At 34.6% G+C, this 19,654-nt stretch overlaps 1 protein-coding gene across 2 annotated transcripts in view; it reads left to right on the forward strand.

Moving 5' to 3' along the window:
* PLEKHM3 (pleckstrin homology domain containing M3) overlaps positions 1-19,654 on the forward strand; it is a 198,615-nt gene that overhangs the window by 73,225 nt on the left and 105,736 nt on the right. For both annotated transcript variants that reach the window (XM_051983665.1, XM_051983666.1), the window contains one exon: positions 13,511-13,704. In XM_051983665.1, the coding sequence (XP_051839625.1) occupies positions 13,511-13,704 (194 nt within the window). The remainder of the gene's footprint in view (positions 1-13,510; positions 13,705-19,654) is intronic.

The following is a 19,654-nucleotide window of genomic DNA, read 5'->3' on the forward strand; positions in this document are numbered from 1 at the left end:
TTATTTCTTCTTATAACTCATTTAACTTTTCCTTTAAAAATTTGGGTGTTAGAAGCCGCTAGATGGCGCAGTGGATAGAGTATTAGCTCTGAACTCAGGAGGACTTAAGTTCAAATGTGGCTTTAGACACTTAACGTTTCCTGACTGTGTGATCCTGGGCAAGTCACTTAACCTCAGTTGACTCAGGGGAAAAAAAAAGAATTTAGGCGTTATACTGTCGGGTGACATATACTTTGTGATACAAAGCAAAGTATCACTTCCCTGTTTATCTAATTTAGTTAGGGCTACTTTTTGCTTTTACTCTGTCTGAGTTCATGATTACTACCCCTGCTTTTTTTTTAAATTTATTTAGCTGGAACATAATAATTGTGCTTCTTACCTTTGCTCTATGTGTCTTTGTGTTTCAAGAGTGTTTCATATAAAGAACATTTTACTAGATGCTGGTTTTTAATCCATTCTGCTATTCTTTCTTTCTAGGGTGAATTCATCCCATTCATATTCACAGTTGTGATAATTATTGTATACTTCCCTCTATCCTATTTTTTCCCTGTTTATGTTCTCTTTTTCTTTTTATTCTATTTTTCCTCCAAAGTCTGTTTTGCTTTTGACCACAACCTTCCTTAATATGCCTTGCCTTTTATTAGTCTTCCTCCTTTCTTTTGTTCCTTTCTCCTGTTTCCCTGAGTTTGAGATAGATTTCTATAGCCAACTGATTTTGTATATTATTATTCCCTTTTTGAGTCAATTCTAGTGAGAATAAGGTTCAGGTGTTGCCCACTATATCCACTTCATTTTCCCTTTCATTGGAAAAGCTGTTCTTTTCATTCCTCTTTTATGTGAGATAATTTCCTCCTTCTTCTTCTCCCTACCTTCTTCTCCCAGTGTATCCTTTTCACTCCTTAACTTAATTTTTTTTGAAATCATCCTATCAAAATTATCTTATACCTGTGCCTTCTGTCTATGTATACTTCTTCTAACTGCCCTAATAATAATAAAAAGTTTTTAGGAATTACAAATACCCTCTTCCCACATGGCAATGTAAAATTTTAACCTTATTGATTGCCTTTTGATTTCTCTTTTACTTTAAAAAAGAGTATGCTTCTTTTGATTCTTGTATTGAAAGTTATATTGTCTATTTAGCTCTAGTCTTTTTTTTTTTTTTTTTTTTTAATCAGGAATGCTTGAATGTTCTCTATTTCATCAAATATCTTTTTTCCCCTGAAAGATTCTCCTGGAGGATTTGCTGGAGAAGTTATTCTTGGTTGTAATCCTAGATCCTTTGCCTTCTGGAATATTATATTCCAAGACCTCCAGTCTTTTAATGTGGAAACTACTAAATCTTGTATGATCTTTATTGTAACTCCACAATATCTGAATTGTTTCTTTTTGACTGCTTGCAATATTTTTTCCTTGACCTGGGAGCTCTGAAACTTGACTAGAGTATTCCTGGGAGTTTTCATTTAGAGGTCTCTTTCAGGAGTTGATTGATGTATTCTTTCAATATCTCTTTTATCTTTGGGTTCTAGACTATCAGGACACCTCAGAGTAGTAAAGAAACTCAGAGAGATAGTCTAAATAGGCTAATCCATACCTGGGCAGTGTAGAACAGAGGCATCAAATTCTGCCAGCAGGCCCAAAACTCCTTAGTGCTGCCTGATCCAATGGGGAAATGTCTAACAAAATAAATAAAACATATATAATGTTAATTTGTGGTTTTCTAAATTACTGATATCATGGTAGAGGGGGTAGAGAGAGAAGTAGTCAGAGCTTATGGTCATTTCTATGTTATAAAGTGATAGGAAAGATGTGAAATTATTTTGTTCTTTTACCTACAATCTTACCTTCAAATGTATCTACCCAGTTGTCTCCCTCCCATCTGATACTGAAATTCTTATATGTGGAATCAGAATACCAGGGAAGGAAAAGAAATCAGCATTTACATAGCCTCTCCTGTGTTCCAGGCACTGTATTAAATGCTTTGCTCAATTGACGTTCACAATGACCCTGTAATGCAAGGTAGGGGATGTTATATATAACATTTTATAATAGAGGGTACTGAAACATTCAGAGGTGAAGAGCCTTGACTGATGTTACATAGAAAATAAGTGTCTGCGGTTGGATTTGAACTCAGATCTTCCTGACTTTAGGCCCAGCTTTCCAACCACTGCAATACTTAGCCAGCTGCCTCATAGTTTTCAGTTTCAACTCAGAGAGGAAAGGACAGCAAAGAAGCTTTGTTTTCTGAATCCCTTGTACACCTTTTAAACACAAGACACTAGGCTCACCTTATTTCATTCCAGACACTGTATCTCTTTGCATTGTGTTCCATTAGTGTCCCCTGCAGTCCATTCTAAGATTTCACTAGTTTATCTAACACAGAGATTTTTAACACAGATTTTTCTTTTAATGCTTATCAAATGAAAATTGACTCACTAGGTAATAGACACCAAAACCCTTGATTTTCCGACTCTCGAGAAAACGATAGTAGACCTGTTGATTATTTTATGTAAATTATTTAAGAGTTGTACATAGTGAAAAGTTTTTATATAAATGTCATATTCTTGAAGGTAATCAAGTGGAATAAAATTTTTTACACCTAAAAAAAGTTAATGGACAGGTAAAAAACAAATTAGAAGGATCAAATGGACTCAGACAAGTTATGGTACATGAAATAAATTACTTTTATCAAAATATTGGTAAGTAAGAAAGCAGTGAGAATTTTATTTTAAGTAAGATTTTAAAGAGCAGGTATGAAACTAGTTGATTTCATTTTGATCATCTCTCACTGGCATTAGACATATCTATATTCCCTTTACTCCTTTCATTGTTCTCCTACAAGAATTTAATTTAATGCTACTAACTGTGAAGATCAATTTAGTGAGACACAAGTTCCCAGACCACGCATCTTTGTATGAGATTTGTTTGCAGCCTTGCTTTTCTTAATAGCAAGTACGTGACTACCTACATATCCATTTTGAATATTGAATTAATAGCTTAGCAGGAACAGAAAGACATATCTTATCTTCCTGAGTGTTGCCTCTTTTGACCTCCTACAGTATTTATTCCTAGTTATTTTAAAAGCAGTACTTTTATCTGTTTTCTAAGGTCTGTAGTTCAAATTGGATTGAGCTTCTGCTTTACAAAATAGATAACTGTGGTGACTATAAAACCATTTTCCTAAGGAACATATTCTTCCCAGAGCATTTCTTTTCTCCCTCTCTAAGTCATTCAGGCATCATTTAATATAGTAGTAGAAAACTGTTCAGACTTGATCTGCCTGTCTCCAATGACTTCCTCTCCCTTCCCTACAAAAATAACCACAGTTCTTCTAATCATAAATCCTATGCTCTATTACCTATTCTTCATATACTCTTGAACTGGGAATTTTTCACATTATATGAAGCATATTAGAGCACTGAATTTTAATGGGAATTTGTTCTAAGTCTTGTTATTCCTGTTTTGCTAATGAAGTAACTGATGCTAAAATTGGGTCAGAACTGCCTAATTCCCATTCAGGGTCTTAAGGTACCATTGTACTTACTTTATATACAGCAAAATATTATTTTGTTGGGATACTTTAATAAACTTTGGCAAATATAAGCTTGGGCAGAGGATAGTTTCTAATGTAACTAACTCAGGGGAAGGGAATAGGGGTAGTGATATGAAAAGTATCAAAAAGATAAGCTTCCATAGAGTCTTCTGTGTCTGTTTATAAGCCAAGATAGACTGGGGAAAATGGAGTTTTGAAAGGGTTTGGAGGCGAGGAGAAAGATTCAAGGCTTTTCAGGTTAACCAGTAAATTCATCATGCTCCAAGTTATCTGGATTTGTTTTAAGCATGTCCTCAAAAACCAGTAAATGTATTGGTAGGAATTTTGAGAGTATGAATCTCAGACAAATTGAGAAAATAGTTAAATCAATTTTTTTCTTTTTTGTTTTGTTTTGTTTTTGTTTTTGTTTTTTATGGTCACACTTCTTATGTGTGATGTTCAGGCCAGAAGCATTGCACTAATTTGTTAAGGTCTGTTTCTTCTCAATCCTAATTAGTTTAACAGTAGTCTGGAACCTTTTAAAGGCAGCCAAATTTGTTTGTATTTTCTGGACAGAAAAAAAGTTATATAAGTCATTTTTTCTGGATTTTTAAAAATGAGATATGTACTTCCCTATACATTTAAACTAAAAATGTTAACATGAACTAGTATTCTTTTTTTTTTAAATTTTATTTTATTTAATAATAACTTTGTATTGACAGAATCCATGCCAGGATAATTTTTATACAACATTATCCCTTGCAATCGCTTATATTTCGTTTTTTTCCCCTCCCTCTCTCCACCCCCCCCCCCAAGATGGCAAGCAGTCCTATATATGTTAAATATGTTGCAGTATATCCTAGATACAATACATATTTGCAGATCCGAACAGTTCTCCCTCTGCACAGGGAGAATTGGATTCAGAAGGTAAAAATAACTCGGGAAGAAAATCAAAAATGCAAATAGTTCATATTCATTTCCCAGTATTCCTTCTTTGGGTGTAGCTGTTTCTGTCCATCATTTATCCATTGAAACTCAGTTAAGTCTCTTTGTCATAGAAATCCACTTCCATCAGAATACATCCTCATACAATATCGTTGTCGAAGTGTATAATGATCTCCTGGTTCTGCTCATCTCACTTAGCATCAGTCCATGTAGGTCTCTCCAAGCCTCTCTGTATTCATCCTGCTGGTCATTCCTTACAGAGCAATAATATTCCATAACATTCATATACCACAATTTACCCAGCCATTCTCCAATTGATGGACATCCATTCATTTTCCAGTTTCTAGCCACTACAAACAGGGCTGCTACAAACATTCTGGCACATACAGGTCCCTTTCCATTTTTTAGTATCTCTTTGGGGTATAAGCCCAATAGAAACACTGCTGGATCAAAGGGTATGCACAGTTTGATAACTTTTTGGGCATAATTCCAGATTGCTCTCCAGAATGGCTGGATTCATGAACTAGTATTCTTAAATGTTTTTACTCTGATCTTTCTGGCTGCAAAAATTCCAAAAGCCTATGCACTAAAATAAGCATATTGAATTTGGAGTCAGAACAATCTAGGGTCAAGTCTCCTATTGGGAAGCACTTGTGGTCTTTAATAACTGTGGCTCTGAGCAACTCCCTTTTCTGTATCTCAATTTTCTTATCTGTGTAATGTACTTGATAAACTCCAAGATTCTTTCCAGTTCTAAATCTATAATCTGGAATGACTATTATTCACCATCAGTTAAAGAGAATATTTACTTAAAACAGAGGTTTTTAACCTTTTTGATTAAAAACCTCTTTGGGGTCCTGGGCCCCTTTGGTAGTATCATGAAACTTATGGATTCCTCAAAATAAAGTTATAAAGTTTATAAAATAAAACACATAGGATTACAAAGGGAACCACTTATTTTTTTTTATTTGAACTTTTTTTTTTATAACTTTTTATTGACAGTACACATACATGGGTAATTTTTTACATTATCCCATCCCTCCCTTCGTCCCCTCCCCTAGATGGCAGGCAGTCTTATACATGTTAAATATGTTATAATATATCCTAGATACAATATATGTGTGCAGAACCTAAAAGTTCTCTTATTGCACAGGAAGAATTGGATTCAGAAGGTAAAAATAACCTGAAGAAAAACAAAAATGCAAACAGTTCACGCTCATTTCCCAGTGTTTCTTCTCTGGGTATAGCTGATTCTGTCCATCATTGATCAATTGGAACTGAATTAGATCTTCTCTTTGTTGAAGATATGCACTTCGATCAGAATACATTCTCATACAGTATCGTTGTTGAAGTGTATAATAATCTCCTGGTTCTGCTCATTTCACTTAGCATCAGTTCATGTAAGTCTTTCCAAGTCTCTCTGCTGGTCATTTCTTACAGAACAATAATATTCCGTAACACTCATATATCACAATTTACCCAACCATTCTCCAATTGATGGGCATCCATTCATTTTCCAGTTTCTAGCCACCACAAAAAGGGCTGCCACAAATATTTTGGCACATACAAGTCCCAAAGTGAACCAATTATATTAAATTTTCATTATTTTAAAAAATTTCACAGATCCCCAAAAATCCCTAAATTAAAGTTTTGCAGCGATCTTGTGTATTTATTTGCATAAATAAAAAATAATAATTTTTGTAGAATTTATGTCCTGAAAGTACAAACATAATAAAGATATTTTATCAGGCATGATTAAAAATAATGAAATGTTAGCCTATATGAACTCTCCAGATAATTTATTTGAAAGATTCAGAATTTCAGTTATCTTAGAAAACTTGAATTAAAAAAATAATCAAAACCTTTTAAAATTTTAACTGGGGCAAAAGTCTTTACAAAACATATTATACATTTTTATATCTTCTTAAACAGGACATATGTCAACACATCAAAGATCTGTGATTTCATCAATAGGAATATTCCTTCCACCAGTATAAATCATAGCTTCTTTATAGGGGTAGTGATTAGGTGTGGTCCCCCAGCTTGGCAAATACCTGTAGTTTGTTCTTTGCTACCTGATTCACTTCCTTAATCAGAGTATCTCCAATCAATAAGAACTTATTAAGCAGGCAGTAAAGTGTCTGGGTACTTATTAAATGGGAACAGTATGCCAGATGTTTTGCTAGGTGGTAGATATACATATCCAAAGAATGAAACAATCCCTGTTCTCTTGGAACTTATATTCTAATTCAGAAACAGTATGTGTTTGCAGAATATATGCAAATAAAAACAAGGTAAAATTCAGTTGTCCCCACATTGGTGGGGCTGCATTTATAATGAATAAAATAATCTGTACTCTCAAATAATTTTCATTTTGAGAAATTAGTATATATGTAAACTCATACAATATATAAAGAAAATAGATAGAAATAAATGCAAAGTAAATAGGAAACCAAACGGCTTCATGGAGAAAGTAGTGTTCAAACTGTGTCTGGAGAAAAGAGAAAATCCATGAAGTGGAGGGGAGGAGGAACAAGTAGATTCCAGGCTTGGTGAAAACCAGGGCTAAGGCTCAAAGATAGAAGAAGGCTCTTCTCCAGAAAACCTTCTAGAGAGAAGGCTATTTTCTGTGAATCACGGTGTGGGAGAGGGGCAATAATTACCAGTGAGGTTGGGAAGAGAAGTCTGGGTCAGCTTTGGTGAGCTGTACAAGCCAAACGGGAATTTCTGTCTCACCCTAGGGACAGCAGTGAGCCACTGGAGCTTATTGACTGCGTTAGGGAGGTGACACGGCCAGATTTTCCCATAAGGAAAATGACAACATGGGATTTGTGGATCATGTCCCCTCTGCAGAGCTATGGAAGATGCAGCACAATCTTAAGAGTCAGAGTGAGAAGCAAGGGGAGTTATGGTGGCCCGAGTGGCTATTCAGCCAAGGATAATGAGTCATCTTTAGCATCTCTGCTCCAGATGTTATAGGGAAAGAGTGAAAAGACACCTAGAGAAAGATGGCAGACCTCCCTAGCACAATGAACAATGCAGTAAATACAGTGTCCAGCTAGCAGGTCAGGCTGTCAGCCAGTAGACAGTCTTGAAAGTAGAGTCAAGTGTAGTAGGGAAATAATAGTACCTACCTGTCCCCAAAGAAATGGTAGCAGAGAAAATGCAGAACGTTTTTTTTTTTTTCAGTATCATCAGAGGCACAGGCATGCTGGTCCTAAGAAAAAGCTCTCTTAGCTTTGCATGTGCTCTTGCTGCCTCCGGGACAATTAGCCAGTCAGGTATTAAATGCTGCTTCTGCAATCTCTACCTTCTGACCTGGTACCAGCAGTGCTTCCTAAGCTACCATTCCCAGCCTCTAATGGCAGTGACATCTGGGCTGCTACAGACTTGCTTTAGCCAAAAAAATCATTATCCTCTACTTAATCTGATTCTCAGAAAGCTAAGATATAGTCCATCCCCAGGTCAAGCCATTACACTGGGTATATGTGCTCTACTGGCATAACCTTTCTAGAACCAAGGATCTCAGAATAATCTGAGAATCCATTCCAGAATGAAGTGTTGGAGAAGGACTTCAGTAGAAGTAGTAATAATATACGGCACATAATTTAGCTTTCTATTGATTTTTGGTTATCATAATGAATACTAAGTTATTGTACTCTGTCGTAATATAGTAATGTATTTGGAGGCTCTTAAGGTGTTTAGCACAATTTACCCCTACATTAAATGGATTCAGAGTAATGTGTTTTTTGAGTTTAAAACACACACACACACACACACACACACACAAAAACTAACTACAAATAACAAATCTATCTTTTCTGTGATTCTCTCCTGTAATTTCTCACTATTATCAGTGTTCTTAATTCTAGTAACCCTTCCATCTAATTTTCTGCTTCTCTTCTGTTATGAGCTTAAAGACTAGGTGAGCAGTAGGTAGAGTATTCGGTCTGAACTCGGGAAAACCTAAGTTCAAATCTAGCCACAGACACTTAATAGCTATTTGATCTTATCCAAGTCACTCAATCTCTCTTTGCCTCAGTTTCCTCATCTATAAAATGTGCATAGTAATAGTCCTTGTAGCATTTAAATGAGAAAATATTTGTAAACGTACATAGTACAGAGCCCGACACATAAGTAGGCACTATATAAATGCTGTCATTATCGTCATCATCATCATCATCATTTCCCTTGTTAGAATAATGTAAAATGAGTAAGTAGCTTTTGAGTGAGAGTCCATGGGACTCTTGCATGAATAAAGTATATGAGCTTTAACTAATGGATGTTGTAGTTTCTGTTTGGCCTACTGAGATGTTTTATGTAAGGTGGAGGGGGGCCCTACTTTCAGGTGCCTTACTGTTTTCATAGCTGAAGTTGCTGAATGAGGAGCCTGCGAAAAGTAAAATGTTACTTTATTTTGGCTTTTGTAGAGTTGAATATCACACTGTGCAACTTATGTTCAGATGTTCTATTTAATTTGTAATCTTTAGATTGATTCTCATTTGTACTATTTCATATATAATCTTTACTTTGATTCTATTTGCTGATGCTTGCTTCAGGAGAATTTCCAATTAATTTTTGAAAATCAGTTTTTATCTCAGTGGAAGGGAAATCTAAAAAGCAAAGAGGAATCTGATATATTTTTTTCATTCATTTGAAAAATTAGTACTACACAGGCTGTGAGCATTTTTAATAATAAAAATTAGATGGCATAAGATCCTTAACATTTCTCCTTTCCAGATTTTATCTGTAGTCCTAAAAAAAATTATCCTAATATTGTTATTTTAGTTTGTTTATCAGCTGGGTCTTCTTACAGTAACATCAAAAATGGATCTTTGTAAATAACAGTCTTTTTTAAAAATGTTTTTTCATATCTATAACCTATGAGAAGCAGGATATTTGATATAAATGTAAACAGAGCCACAACTAGGAATTCTTTCATATGAAACTAAAATAATTGGGATGGAAAAAGAAGGAATGGGATTGCTCAAAGGATATCTATACTGGGAGAGAAAGTAATCTGTACCACCAAAGAATCTGGTCTTCATCACATTAGGGGTTATATCAGGGAAAGGAATTTGTGAAGGTGGGCTAAGAGAGAAGGAGCTCACTTAGGATTAAGTTCCAGTGTCAGGCTGAAAGGTAAGAAACAGATATAATAGTTGCTGTGGAAAGGAAATGTTTCTCTCCAGGGAGAAAGCATCATTTTCCAAATATTAGGATTCTGTAGAAAAGTCTCATTCTTCCCACATTGGTTATAGTTCTTCACTTGACTACATTAAACGTTTGTTATTTCACATGTAAGCTTAGTATATGGGGAATAAATTTTTGTCTCATAAAAGGAAAAATATGGAGAAATAATTTCATTTAAAGGCCTATTTTGTTGTATGTTAGTTTTTATTGATATCTTCTGTTTCATACATCACCATGTTTTACCCAAATATCCTTGCCAATTCCTTTCCCAGAGAGGCACCCTATATAATATATAATATTTTTGGAGGGAAAAAAATGTCAGGACAACTGATTAGTGCAATGAAAAAACTTCAAAAACATGTACAGTGTGTAGTACCTGTGCACCTCTTAATCTTCACAAAAGGGTGCTTGTGTCCTCATATCTCCTCATCGAATTCTTGTTTGATTTTTATAATTTTGTTATATTTACTTTTGATTTTTTGTTGTGGTTCTTTCCTTTGCATTATTGTGGTTACTTTGTATATTGTTTTCTTGGTTCTGTTTCCCTTATTCATCATTTCATATACATCTTTTTTTCCTATGCTTTTCTACATTCAAAATATATATCATTTCTTATATTATAGAATATTCCATTTTATTCTTTTACCATTCTTTGTTAAGCATTCCCCATTTGATGGGCATCTACTTTGTTTCTAATTCTGAGCTATTACAAAAAAGTGCTCCTGTAAATATTTTTATACATACAAGGACTTTCATCTTAACAATGGCGTCTTTAGAGTATATGTCTAGTAATTGAGTCTCTGATTGAAAGGATATGTACATTTATTTGCATAATTCCAAATTGCTTTTCAAAATAGTTGTACCATATTATAGCTCCACCAACAATGAATTGATGTGCCTACCTTTCCACATTTTCTCCAACATTTACTGTTGCCATGTTTTGTCATTTTTGCCAATTTGTAGGGTACGAAGTTGTTTTGATTTGAATTTTTCTTACTGTTAGTAATGAAGTAGATTCTTTTATGGTGTTGTGAATGTCTTTTGACTACTTATCTATGGGGGAATAGATATTAATAGTCATATATATAGATATATAGATACAAATTATATATATGTATATATATATCATGGCTACTAAACCCTTATCAGAGAAATTTTATAGACCATTTTCCCTTTTGATTACTACAATTTATTATGCAAAATACATTAGTATTATTAATATAGAAGCTTTTCAATTTCAAGTAATCAAAGTTATTTATTTTATCTTTTCAATTGTTTCTGTTCTTTGTATATGATCTGTTCCTCATCTAATTTTTATATTTCTTTAATTTTAATGTCACATATCCGTTTAGAATGTACTATGGATTATGATGTAAGGTATTGGTTTAAGCATAATTTGTTCCAGCAGTTTTTATGAAAAAAAAAGAACTTTCCTCTACATAATTTGTTTTCTACTTTATTAAATACTGAGATACTGGGTTCCACAATTTCTGATTCTCCCTTGTCCAGTCTGTTCCATTGACATACCTAATTTTTTTAAGCCAATACCAGATGGCTTTGCTGACTACTGTTTTATAATATAGTTTGAGGTCTGGAAGTACTATCCCTTTTTCATTCCTGGATACTGTTATCATTTCCCTCATTTCCTTTGATATTCTAGATCTTGTGTTTTTCTACGTGATTTATTATTTTTTCAAATTCTATAAACTGTCCCCTGGGCAATTTGATTGGTATAGCATTAAAACTCTAAATTACATTTGGTAGTATTTCATTGTTATTATATTGGCATTCCTCTAGCTGTTTTAAGTTTCATTAATTTCATTATTTCATTAAGCATTTTGTAATTGATTTTATCTTTTACATGTTTTGGAGGATGGAACCCCAGTTATTTTGTGTATTTTGTAGTTATTGGGAATGAGATTCCTGTTTCTTTTATTCTTATGTTATTATTTTATTGTGTATATTATATAAAAATACTGTTGATTTTTAAGGATTTTACCTAACATCTGCTTATTCTCTGGCATTTTCGAAGTAAACTATCATGTCATCAGCAAGTAGTGATAGTTACACCTACTGAAATATATTGTTATTGATTTCTGATAGCCATCATATTTTGTTACTGAAAATGATCAAATGTAGAAAGCAGTTTGTCTGTATACAGTCACACACTATAATTATCAACATGTAGTGTGTGTTTTTATACTGCTTAATAATTTCATTAATTCATTATGGTAGATGTCATGTAAGCAAATTATGTCTTAGAATTTAATGAATAATCATAGTAGTAGTTTCTCTGTGTCCTGCTTGTAATACTTTTAGCTTTTAGAATCTTTGTAAGGGATATTTTTTCCCTTTTTGTCTTACATACGACTTGAAGAAGTCTTTTAAGTTTTGAGATATTGTGGTGAATACCTTTTGTCCTTTTATTCACCTTCTACAAGGTAACCCTGTTGGTATAATTCAGCATTGATCCTTGTGTCATTATAAACATTACTTAGTAGAGCCAGACAGACTAATTGAATTTACAGAATAGTATCATTTTTTTTTCCAGCAGAAGCTTCAAGTAGATTGCATTTTATTTAAGAAAGTGTCATCATCCCTCCCTCCTCAATTTAAATGTGTCTGTCTGTATGTGATTCTCTCTCCATCTGCATGTGCAAAAATAAGAATAAGAGTTGATTTAGATATGACCCTTTGGGAATGACTGTGTCAATTCCAATCAGATTAACCATCCTTTCATTTTTTGAAGAGCTTGAGTAGCTCTCATTGGGGGTGATTTCAAAAAGATTGTGAGCTTTGGTAGAGCAGAGAATAGTTTTTAGTCATCTTAGCAGCAGCCAGCAAACTTTGCTTCTAGTGTTTACTAATAATAATATTAATAACAATAATAATAGCTGGCAATTATATAGTGAGGTTTATAGAGTACTTATGTTAACTCATTTGCTTCTAGCAGTATCCCTGTGAGGTAGGGAATACATTTTTATTGATTTTTTTTTTATTTATACATGAGAAGAATGAGATACAGAGCAGTTAAGTCACATGTTGAGGATCACACAGTGTTTAAAATAGAATTTAAAGTTAGACCTTCTTGATTCTAAGTCTCAGTTTCTCCATTAAGCCACATAGCTGCCCTGTGTTTACATACATGTTTTTAATTGGCTTGAATATGGCAGCATTCCTCATCCCAAATGAAGAGAAATGATCAAGTGCTTTCTTGAAAAAATCGACACATCTTTGTATATACATAATGAACACTCGTTCTACTTTACAGTAGATTTTGTCTTACTCATTCAAGTTTTAATTTATTATAAATTGCTATAAAACATATTGTAAATATTTAATTCTTATTTTACAAATGAAAGAACTGAGGCTTAAAAATGAAATAACTTGGTCAGGGGAACACAGCTATTTAATGGCAGAGCCAGGACATCATTCTAGGTTCTCAGACTTTATCTAGCACATGTTTCTTTGGGGCCACATTTACATTTGTAGACCATTGGGATTTTTTAAAAAATTCATTCAAGGTGCTTCAAACACTCCCAGTTTTGTTAGGGAGATTTAAACCTATTTCTGAGTCACTCTGATAATTACCAACATTATTTTTTTAGTGTGGATTCTAATAAGAGCTAGAAGTACCAAGTGTTAAATAAACCATGGTTTTCATTTGGATATTACTTAAAATTTATATTTGATCTGCTGCTTCCATTGTTGTCAAGTTTAACAAACAGGACTCTACTGGGGAAAAAAAAAAAAAGTTTGCACCGAAACCAAGGGAAGAGTCTTATTGGAAGTGATAGGGGGAAAAAAAGCAAGCACATTAATCCTGAATATGTTGTTTTCCAGGTATCTAAGCAAGCCAAAGAGTTTCTAGAGTATGTGTATGAGGAGCCGTTGATTGATATCCAACAGGAAAATCCCATGTTGTACAGACATGTTGAGCCGCTGGCAACTGTTGTCCGTTTAAGGCAGCAACTGAAGTCTCTCCGAGCCTATTTGTTCAGCTGCCGAGCCGCTGTAGCTGAGGATCTTCGCAGAAGGTAAGCCCTGTGTCAAGCATCTCTCTAATTTGTTTTCTCTCCCTTCTCTTGAGGGGGCGAGGCTCAATCAATTCTACAGTTTCTACCAAAGATTCTCCACCCGTCATTCCCCAACTCTCCAGATTAATCGTAGGCTTTTCACTATTCTTTTTATCTGATTGAGCTAAAAGCAATGAAACTAGCCAAATATATAGAATTGAATATTGCAGGCAGCACACAAACAGGAGAGCATACTTGAAATCTGTCTTCTTAAAAATCATGAGAAAGATTTTTTGTATTAAACATAGATGCAATATTTTATATTTTGTCAAATTATAATTTCCATTTATTTTTAGATTAAAAACAATAAATTGTTGCAAAAACAAATTATTGAAATCCAGTAAGAAGGGAAAAACCCATAAGAAAATTCACTGATATAACCAAGATGGCAAAGTTGGGGTTAGAATCTATTACCCAAGAATTTCCGATCCCTAAAATGTCCTGTAGTGGTAATTATACCATTGAAATAGACTGATTTTCCACATGTACTTGGTTGTGAAAGTTTTCAGAAACCCCCAGACATCAAAGCACAATTCCATGTACAAAGGGTATTGCTTACAATGTAGTCTGGCCTTACAGGGAACACCTCATCTATGTCTCTTTTTAAATATGCATCCTGCACATAAACTTTAATAGTATTAGTTATCTTTTTGGTATAATGTTTTCTTATGGTTAGAATTTGCCAAACCAGGGGCACCCGTTTAAATTAAAACAGGAGGATTCTCAAGCAGGATGACTAAGAGTTCTTAAATTATTCCAGAAGTGCAGTGGTTTACCATCATGTACTAGACTTTGTTGCCAGACCTCCGGGTAAGAGAGGGTAAGCCTGGAGAGAATACACTCCTTTAGCTGGGTGAATGAAGATATGAAAGTAGCCATCTTCTTTCTTGCTCTTCATTTATCTCCTGGATATTCTAATGTCTGTCTAGACAAACCACTGGAAAATTGGACAAATGGTCTGTAGCTCACTTGCCTGCTCACATTTCTGGAGAAGCATTTGGTGTGGAATCAGCCAGTAAGTGACACCTACATTTTGTCCCCAAATGTATTGGCAAAACAAGAATTGGAACAAATTCTCAAAAGTTCCACCTCCAGAAATCTAATCCCAGATATTACTATCAAAGACCTGGCATCAGAGAAATGTGCCTAGAATTGGTTTAACTCCTGTAAATGTATATAGTGTGCCATAAGATGGCTAGAATGCAAGGTTGTCACATATGGAATTCTAAGGGTCACTGAAAAAGAAAAAATTAATAGATGCCTATGATTCACTTGAAGTCGTCTGTCATTAAAGATTCCCATTGCTTGTACTGTCTGGTTATTGGTGCTATTGCGGGGGTTACCATTTCTCTCTATACAATGGTGATACTCTTTAGGCCTTCTTGGTCCTCCTAAATGACTTTGCCATAGAGATCTTGCAGTAAGGATGCTTAAAATCCTCTCTGAAGCATCCAGACTTCCAGAAATCCAGAAGTATACAGTAGTCTCTCTATTTTCACAAAAATAACTCTAGATTTAGAGAGGAATTCCTTGTTGCCAAAGGCTATTTCATTTGAATCTCTTATTTTAGCATAAAAACTTACACTTATGCTTTCAAGATTAGCCAGCAGCACCCTTTGAAAAAAATAAGGTGATTCAAAATGAACATGCAGTTTAAGTTCTTCTTTACATCACAGACATAAGAAGCTTCTATAATTAGGTTAATCACATCACAACTATTTAATGTTTCTGACTCTTTGTTAGAAATTTAAAATGTTTTAGGAAACAGAGGCTGGAGATTATAGTGGAGAGGGTGAGAGATGAGAGGAAATCCAGTTCTTATCTAATTGTAAAAGACATTCTTTTTCTGCCTTGTCTTTACCTTCATATATGAGGAGCTATTAATCTCAAGCAAGTGAGCCCAACACAGTGAAGAACTGTCAGCACTATATAAACAGAATAAAACAAACTGTTAATATTGCTGTCAGGAGAAAACCAAAAACAGCTTGATAAATTGGGTTGGCACTTTACTTCTCAGGGGACTGCATTGGTCACCTTCCTTATTAGGGAACCAGCAGATTGCTTTGTGCCTTTAATTAATATTATAGTTTTCATCACTATCGTTGTTGTTGTTGTTGTTAAATTCATGCCTTATTCTTGAACCCAAATGTCAACATTCTCAAATTACAATTAATATAAAAGTAGTTGGTGTCTTACATGAAACCTAAAATGTTTACAGAACTGACAACTCATTGTTTCTGAGGTGTCCCAGATGGCTACACAGCTAAATTAGTTCAGGACCTAGTAGACTGTTCAGAGCAAGGATTATTTATAACGGCTGCCACATGGAGGTGCAAGAAAAACTCTATTGTAAACTTTGGCATCCAGTAGAAAAAATAGGATACTTCCAAACTCTAAGCTTTGGAGACTTTTTTGAGCGAAACCCACAGAAAAACTAGCAGTGGCAAGAACCAGCAATTTTAAAGTAGACAGTGACTGTTTCCTGGGTCACTGCTATCGGCAGATGAAGCATGACCAGTGATGAGTATTTTTGGTGATAGAGATAGAGGCTTGGAGAAGGATATCCTATATTTACAGGAGTAGCAGAAAACTTAAACTCCAGTCTTTCCACTGGACGTTGCTTTGTGGATATTCTTCCTTTGTCTTTCTTGATTCTGTTTTCTCCCTCTCCAGGAGTTACATTCTCAATATCAACATGTTCAGGTTTTCTCATACGAAGAAAAAGTCTTTCCTTAAATTGCCATGCTATCTCTCTTCTTACTTTATAAAGATATGTGTAGATGGGGTTCTTGGTATGAACTAGATGATCTCTGAGATCCCTTTCAATGACAACAATCTGTCAGTTTTCAAAAGAACATTTTTTTTATCTGATTCCCCTTCCCTCCCCACATTCATTGCTTAATTCATTCTAAACTGGCTTTTGAGTCTTCCATTTTACTGAAACTGTTCTTTTCAAGACCTCTTAATCATAAAATATAATTAATTGAGTTTTCACGTTCTTCATTCCCCTTGATTTCTCTGCAGCTTTTAACATAGTTAACTGCCCTTCTTAAAACTCTACTTCCTTGCCTTTAGTGCCACTACGTTGTCCCATTTTTTCCGCTCTTTTCACCTCTTCTTCAAGCTTCTGAAATGTGGGGGTGCTCCAATCAAGGGTCAGTCTCTTCTAGGTGGCAGTTAAATTGGCACCTCACTTAGCATCATGAGTTCAAATCCAGATACTCACTAGCTATGTAATATGTTTATTTTGTGAATCCTCTGAAAGGATCTTAGATTCTGTACTTTGAGAATGGCCAAAATCTATTTCTCTGATTTTAAAGAAATGGGACTGAGACCCAGCTACAGTGAATGACTTCTCCACTGGTCACACGGGTAATGAAGAATAGAGACAGGGTGTAAACTTACCTATTTTGGAGTCTCTGACTCCAGATCCAGACTTAATAAACTCTGTGATAAGTAAATTGTCTTTTATCACCAAACCCTCACTTTGCTCTCTATAAGGATAACCGTTGGCAAGGCTACTACAGTTCATTTAACATTAGTTAACTAATAATGACATTCACTGTCCTGCAACTAGGTGGCACTGAGAGTGGATAGAGTTCAGGGCCTGAACTTTTAGTTCTTTAGAGTCTTTTAGACTCATTTTCCTGAGTTCAAATTCAGCCTCAGACACTTAACAGCTATATGACCCTGGGCAAGTCACTTAGTCCTGTTTGCCTCAATTCCCTCATCTGTAAAATGAGCTGGAAAAGGAAATAGTGAACCCCTCCAGTATCTTTGCCAAGAAATCTCCAAATGGGATCACAAACAGCAGCTGGCATTTGAATTTTAATTATAACAGATAAACTCTGTAGTCACCAGAGAAACCAGAAACTGTTAAATTAGGTTTACTTATCTTCTTTGATATTTTTAACAGACAACAATGTTCCTCACAATCTGTTCCCAGATTTCCTTTTCCCATTCTCCCTCTCAGATGTTTTCCTAAACTGCAGTTTTCAAATGATTTATGCTACTCCAACTCCTTGTGCGATAGCGTTTTCCCTCTCTCTCTTTGCTCCTTAAATCTTAAACAACAAATAGATGATCTGTGTCACTGCCTTGTTGATGAACTGAACCACATTATACTAATTACTCCAGAAAAGCAGTGCTTCCCTTTCCTACTGCTATCCACAACGAGGAACTAAGAACTGCACTCAAAGGAAAATAGCACACAAATTCAGAGATTAATAAGCTAGAATGGAGAACCTTGGAAAAGCCAAGCACTGCTTTTTATAGCGTATATTAATATAAAATCTGAAAGGCGGGAGGGGAGTATTGAATAGTGGCAGGATTAAAATATTACTTTTTAAAATTATATTTTGCTTATGTCATTTTCTCTTTGTCAACAGAAGCAGCAGAAGGAGAGAAGCAGGTGTGTAGTCGATAGAAAAAGCTTTCTTTGTAGAAAAAGCTTTCTTTGAAGCCAAAAAGATCTAGATTCAAGTCCCACTAAAGATGCACACTACATAGGTGACACTGAGCAAATCCTTTAAACCATTCAGAGTTTAGGGCAAAAATTGTCAAACTCCTGGCCCACCAGTGTAAGTCAAAATTCCCAAGTGTCACTTTAAACTGTATTAAATTAGGAAAAAAATAATTAGTAAACATTTAACAAAAATAAATAAAAATGTAGTACAAGATTGATTATGTAAATTTGTGATTTTCTAAGTCAGTATGCAGCCCACAAGAATATGTTCTCTATTTGAGTCGATACTACTGTTAGACAAGTCTCTAAGTAGAAGAGAAAGTGCCAAACTACATTGGAAGAGGTAATTTCTTCCCCAGAGAGTTCTCCATGCTAATGAAATTGTAAATCCAAAAGCCTATATCCACTTTTTAAAGAAAATTTGAGAGACTTTTTAATGAGGAAAATTTTCTTGAAAATTTGAGCCAGAAACTATACCAAAAAGAAGTTTGTCATTTATTTTTTAAACACAGCAAAGAATACTAGAAACCTAGACTATTTGCAAACTGTTTCCACTGGCCAGACTGCATGTTGTTGTGAAGAGACTTAACAACAATTTCCAAATGAAAGTGTTAGAGAGTCTTTTATTATACTTTCTGTATCTGTCTCTTGCACTAGACATAATATCTCACGCAATTTGTTCACTTTTTCTGACGATAAGATTAGCAAAATAAGATATTGAAAGAAATGATTCAGCCTTGTTTCTTCCATTCCATATAGGTTGCTGTAGAAATACCCCTCTTTGATTGAAAATTGTTTTTCCATTAGCTGAGAGGATGACTAGGAGTCTTAGTTCTTTCCACATCTAGCCTAATGTAACCATTTCAAGAAGACCTTGCAGCAAACATCAAGAACACAAAATTATACCTGCTAGGGAAGCACCTCACGGTGTTATTTGCTTATTTGAGTCGCTGTCTGTGTCTTACAGAGGAAAGAGAGTGTCACACTCTAGCCCAATAAATACGACCTAAGTGCGTGGAGTACACACTTAGGAAGCTCAGTACAACATGGAGAAATGGTTTTCCATTTTAAATTACTCTTTACCTACTTCTGTCCATTCCTTTCTTTTGATTCCTTTCCTTTTAGAGGTAGAATCTTTAGATTTGTACATGTATGTGTGTTTTACTTGTCTTTTATTGAAATCTCTTCAAGGATCTGAGATATTTTGGTCACAGACTTCTTTTGAAAACAGATTTTATTTTAATACCTTTTTTATTTTTCATATACATGCAAAGACATTCAGTCTTGCAAAACCTAGTGTTTCAGATTTTTCTCCCTTCCATTCCCCTATCTCCTTCCCCTAGACAGCAAGTAATCCAATATAGGTTAAACATATGCAGTTGTTCTAAATATATTTCCACAATTATCATGTTGCAAAAGAAAAACCATATAAAAAGGGAAAAAATG

This window comes from Antechinus flavipes, chromosome 3 (assembly GCF_016432865.1).
Source record: "Antechinus flavipes isolate AdamAnt ecotype Samford, QLD, Australia chromosome 3, AdamAnt_v2, whole genome shotgun sequence".
Taxonomy (NCBI): Eukaryota; Metazoa; Chordata; class Mammalia; order Dasyuromorphia; family Dasyuridae; genus Antechinus; species Antechinus flavipes.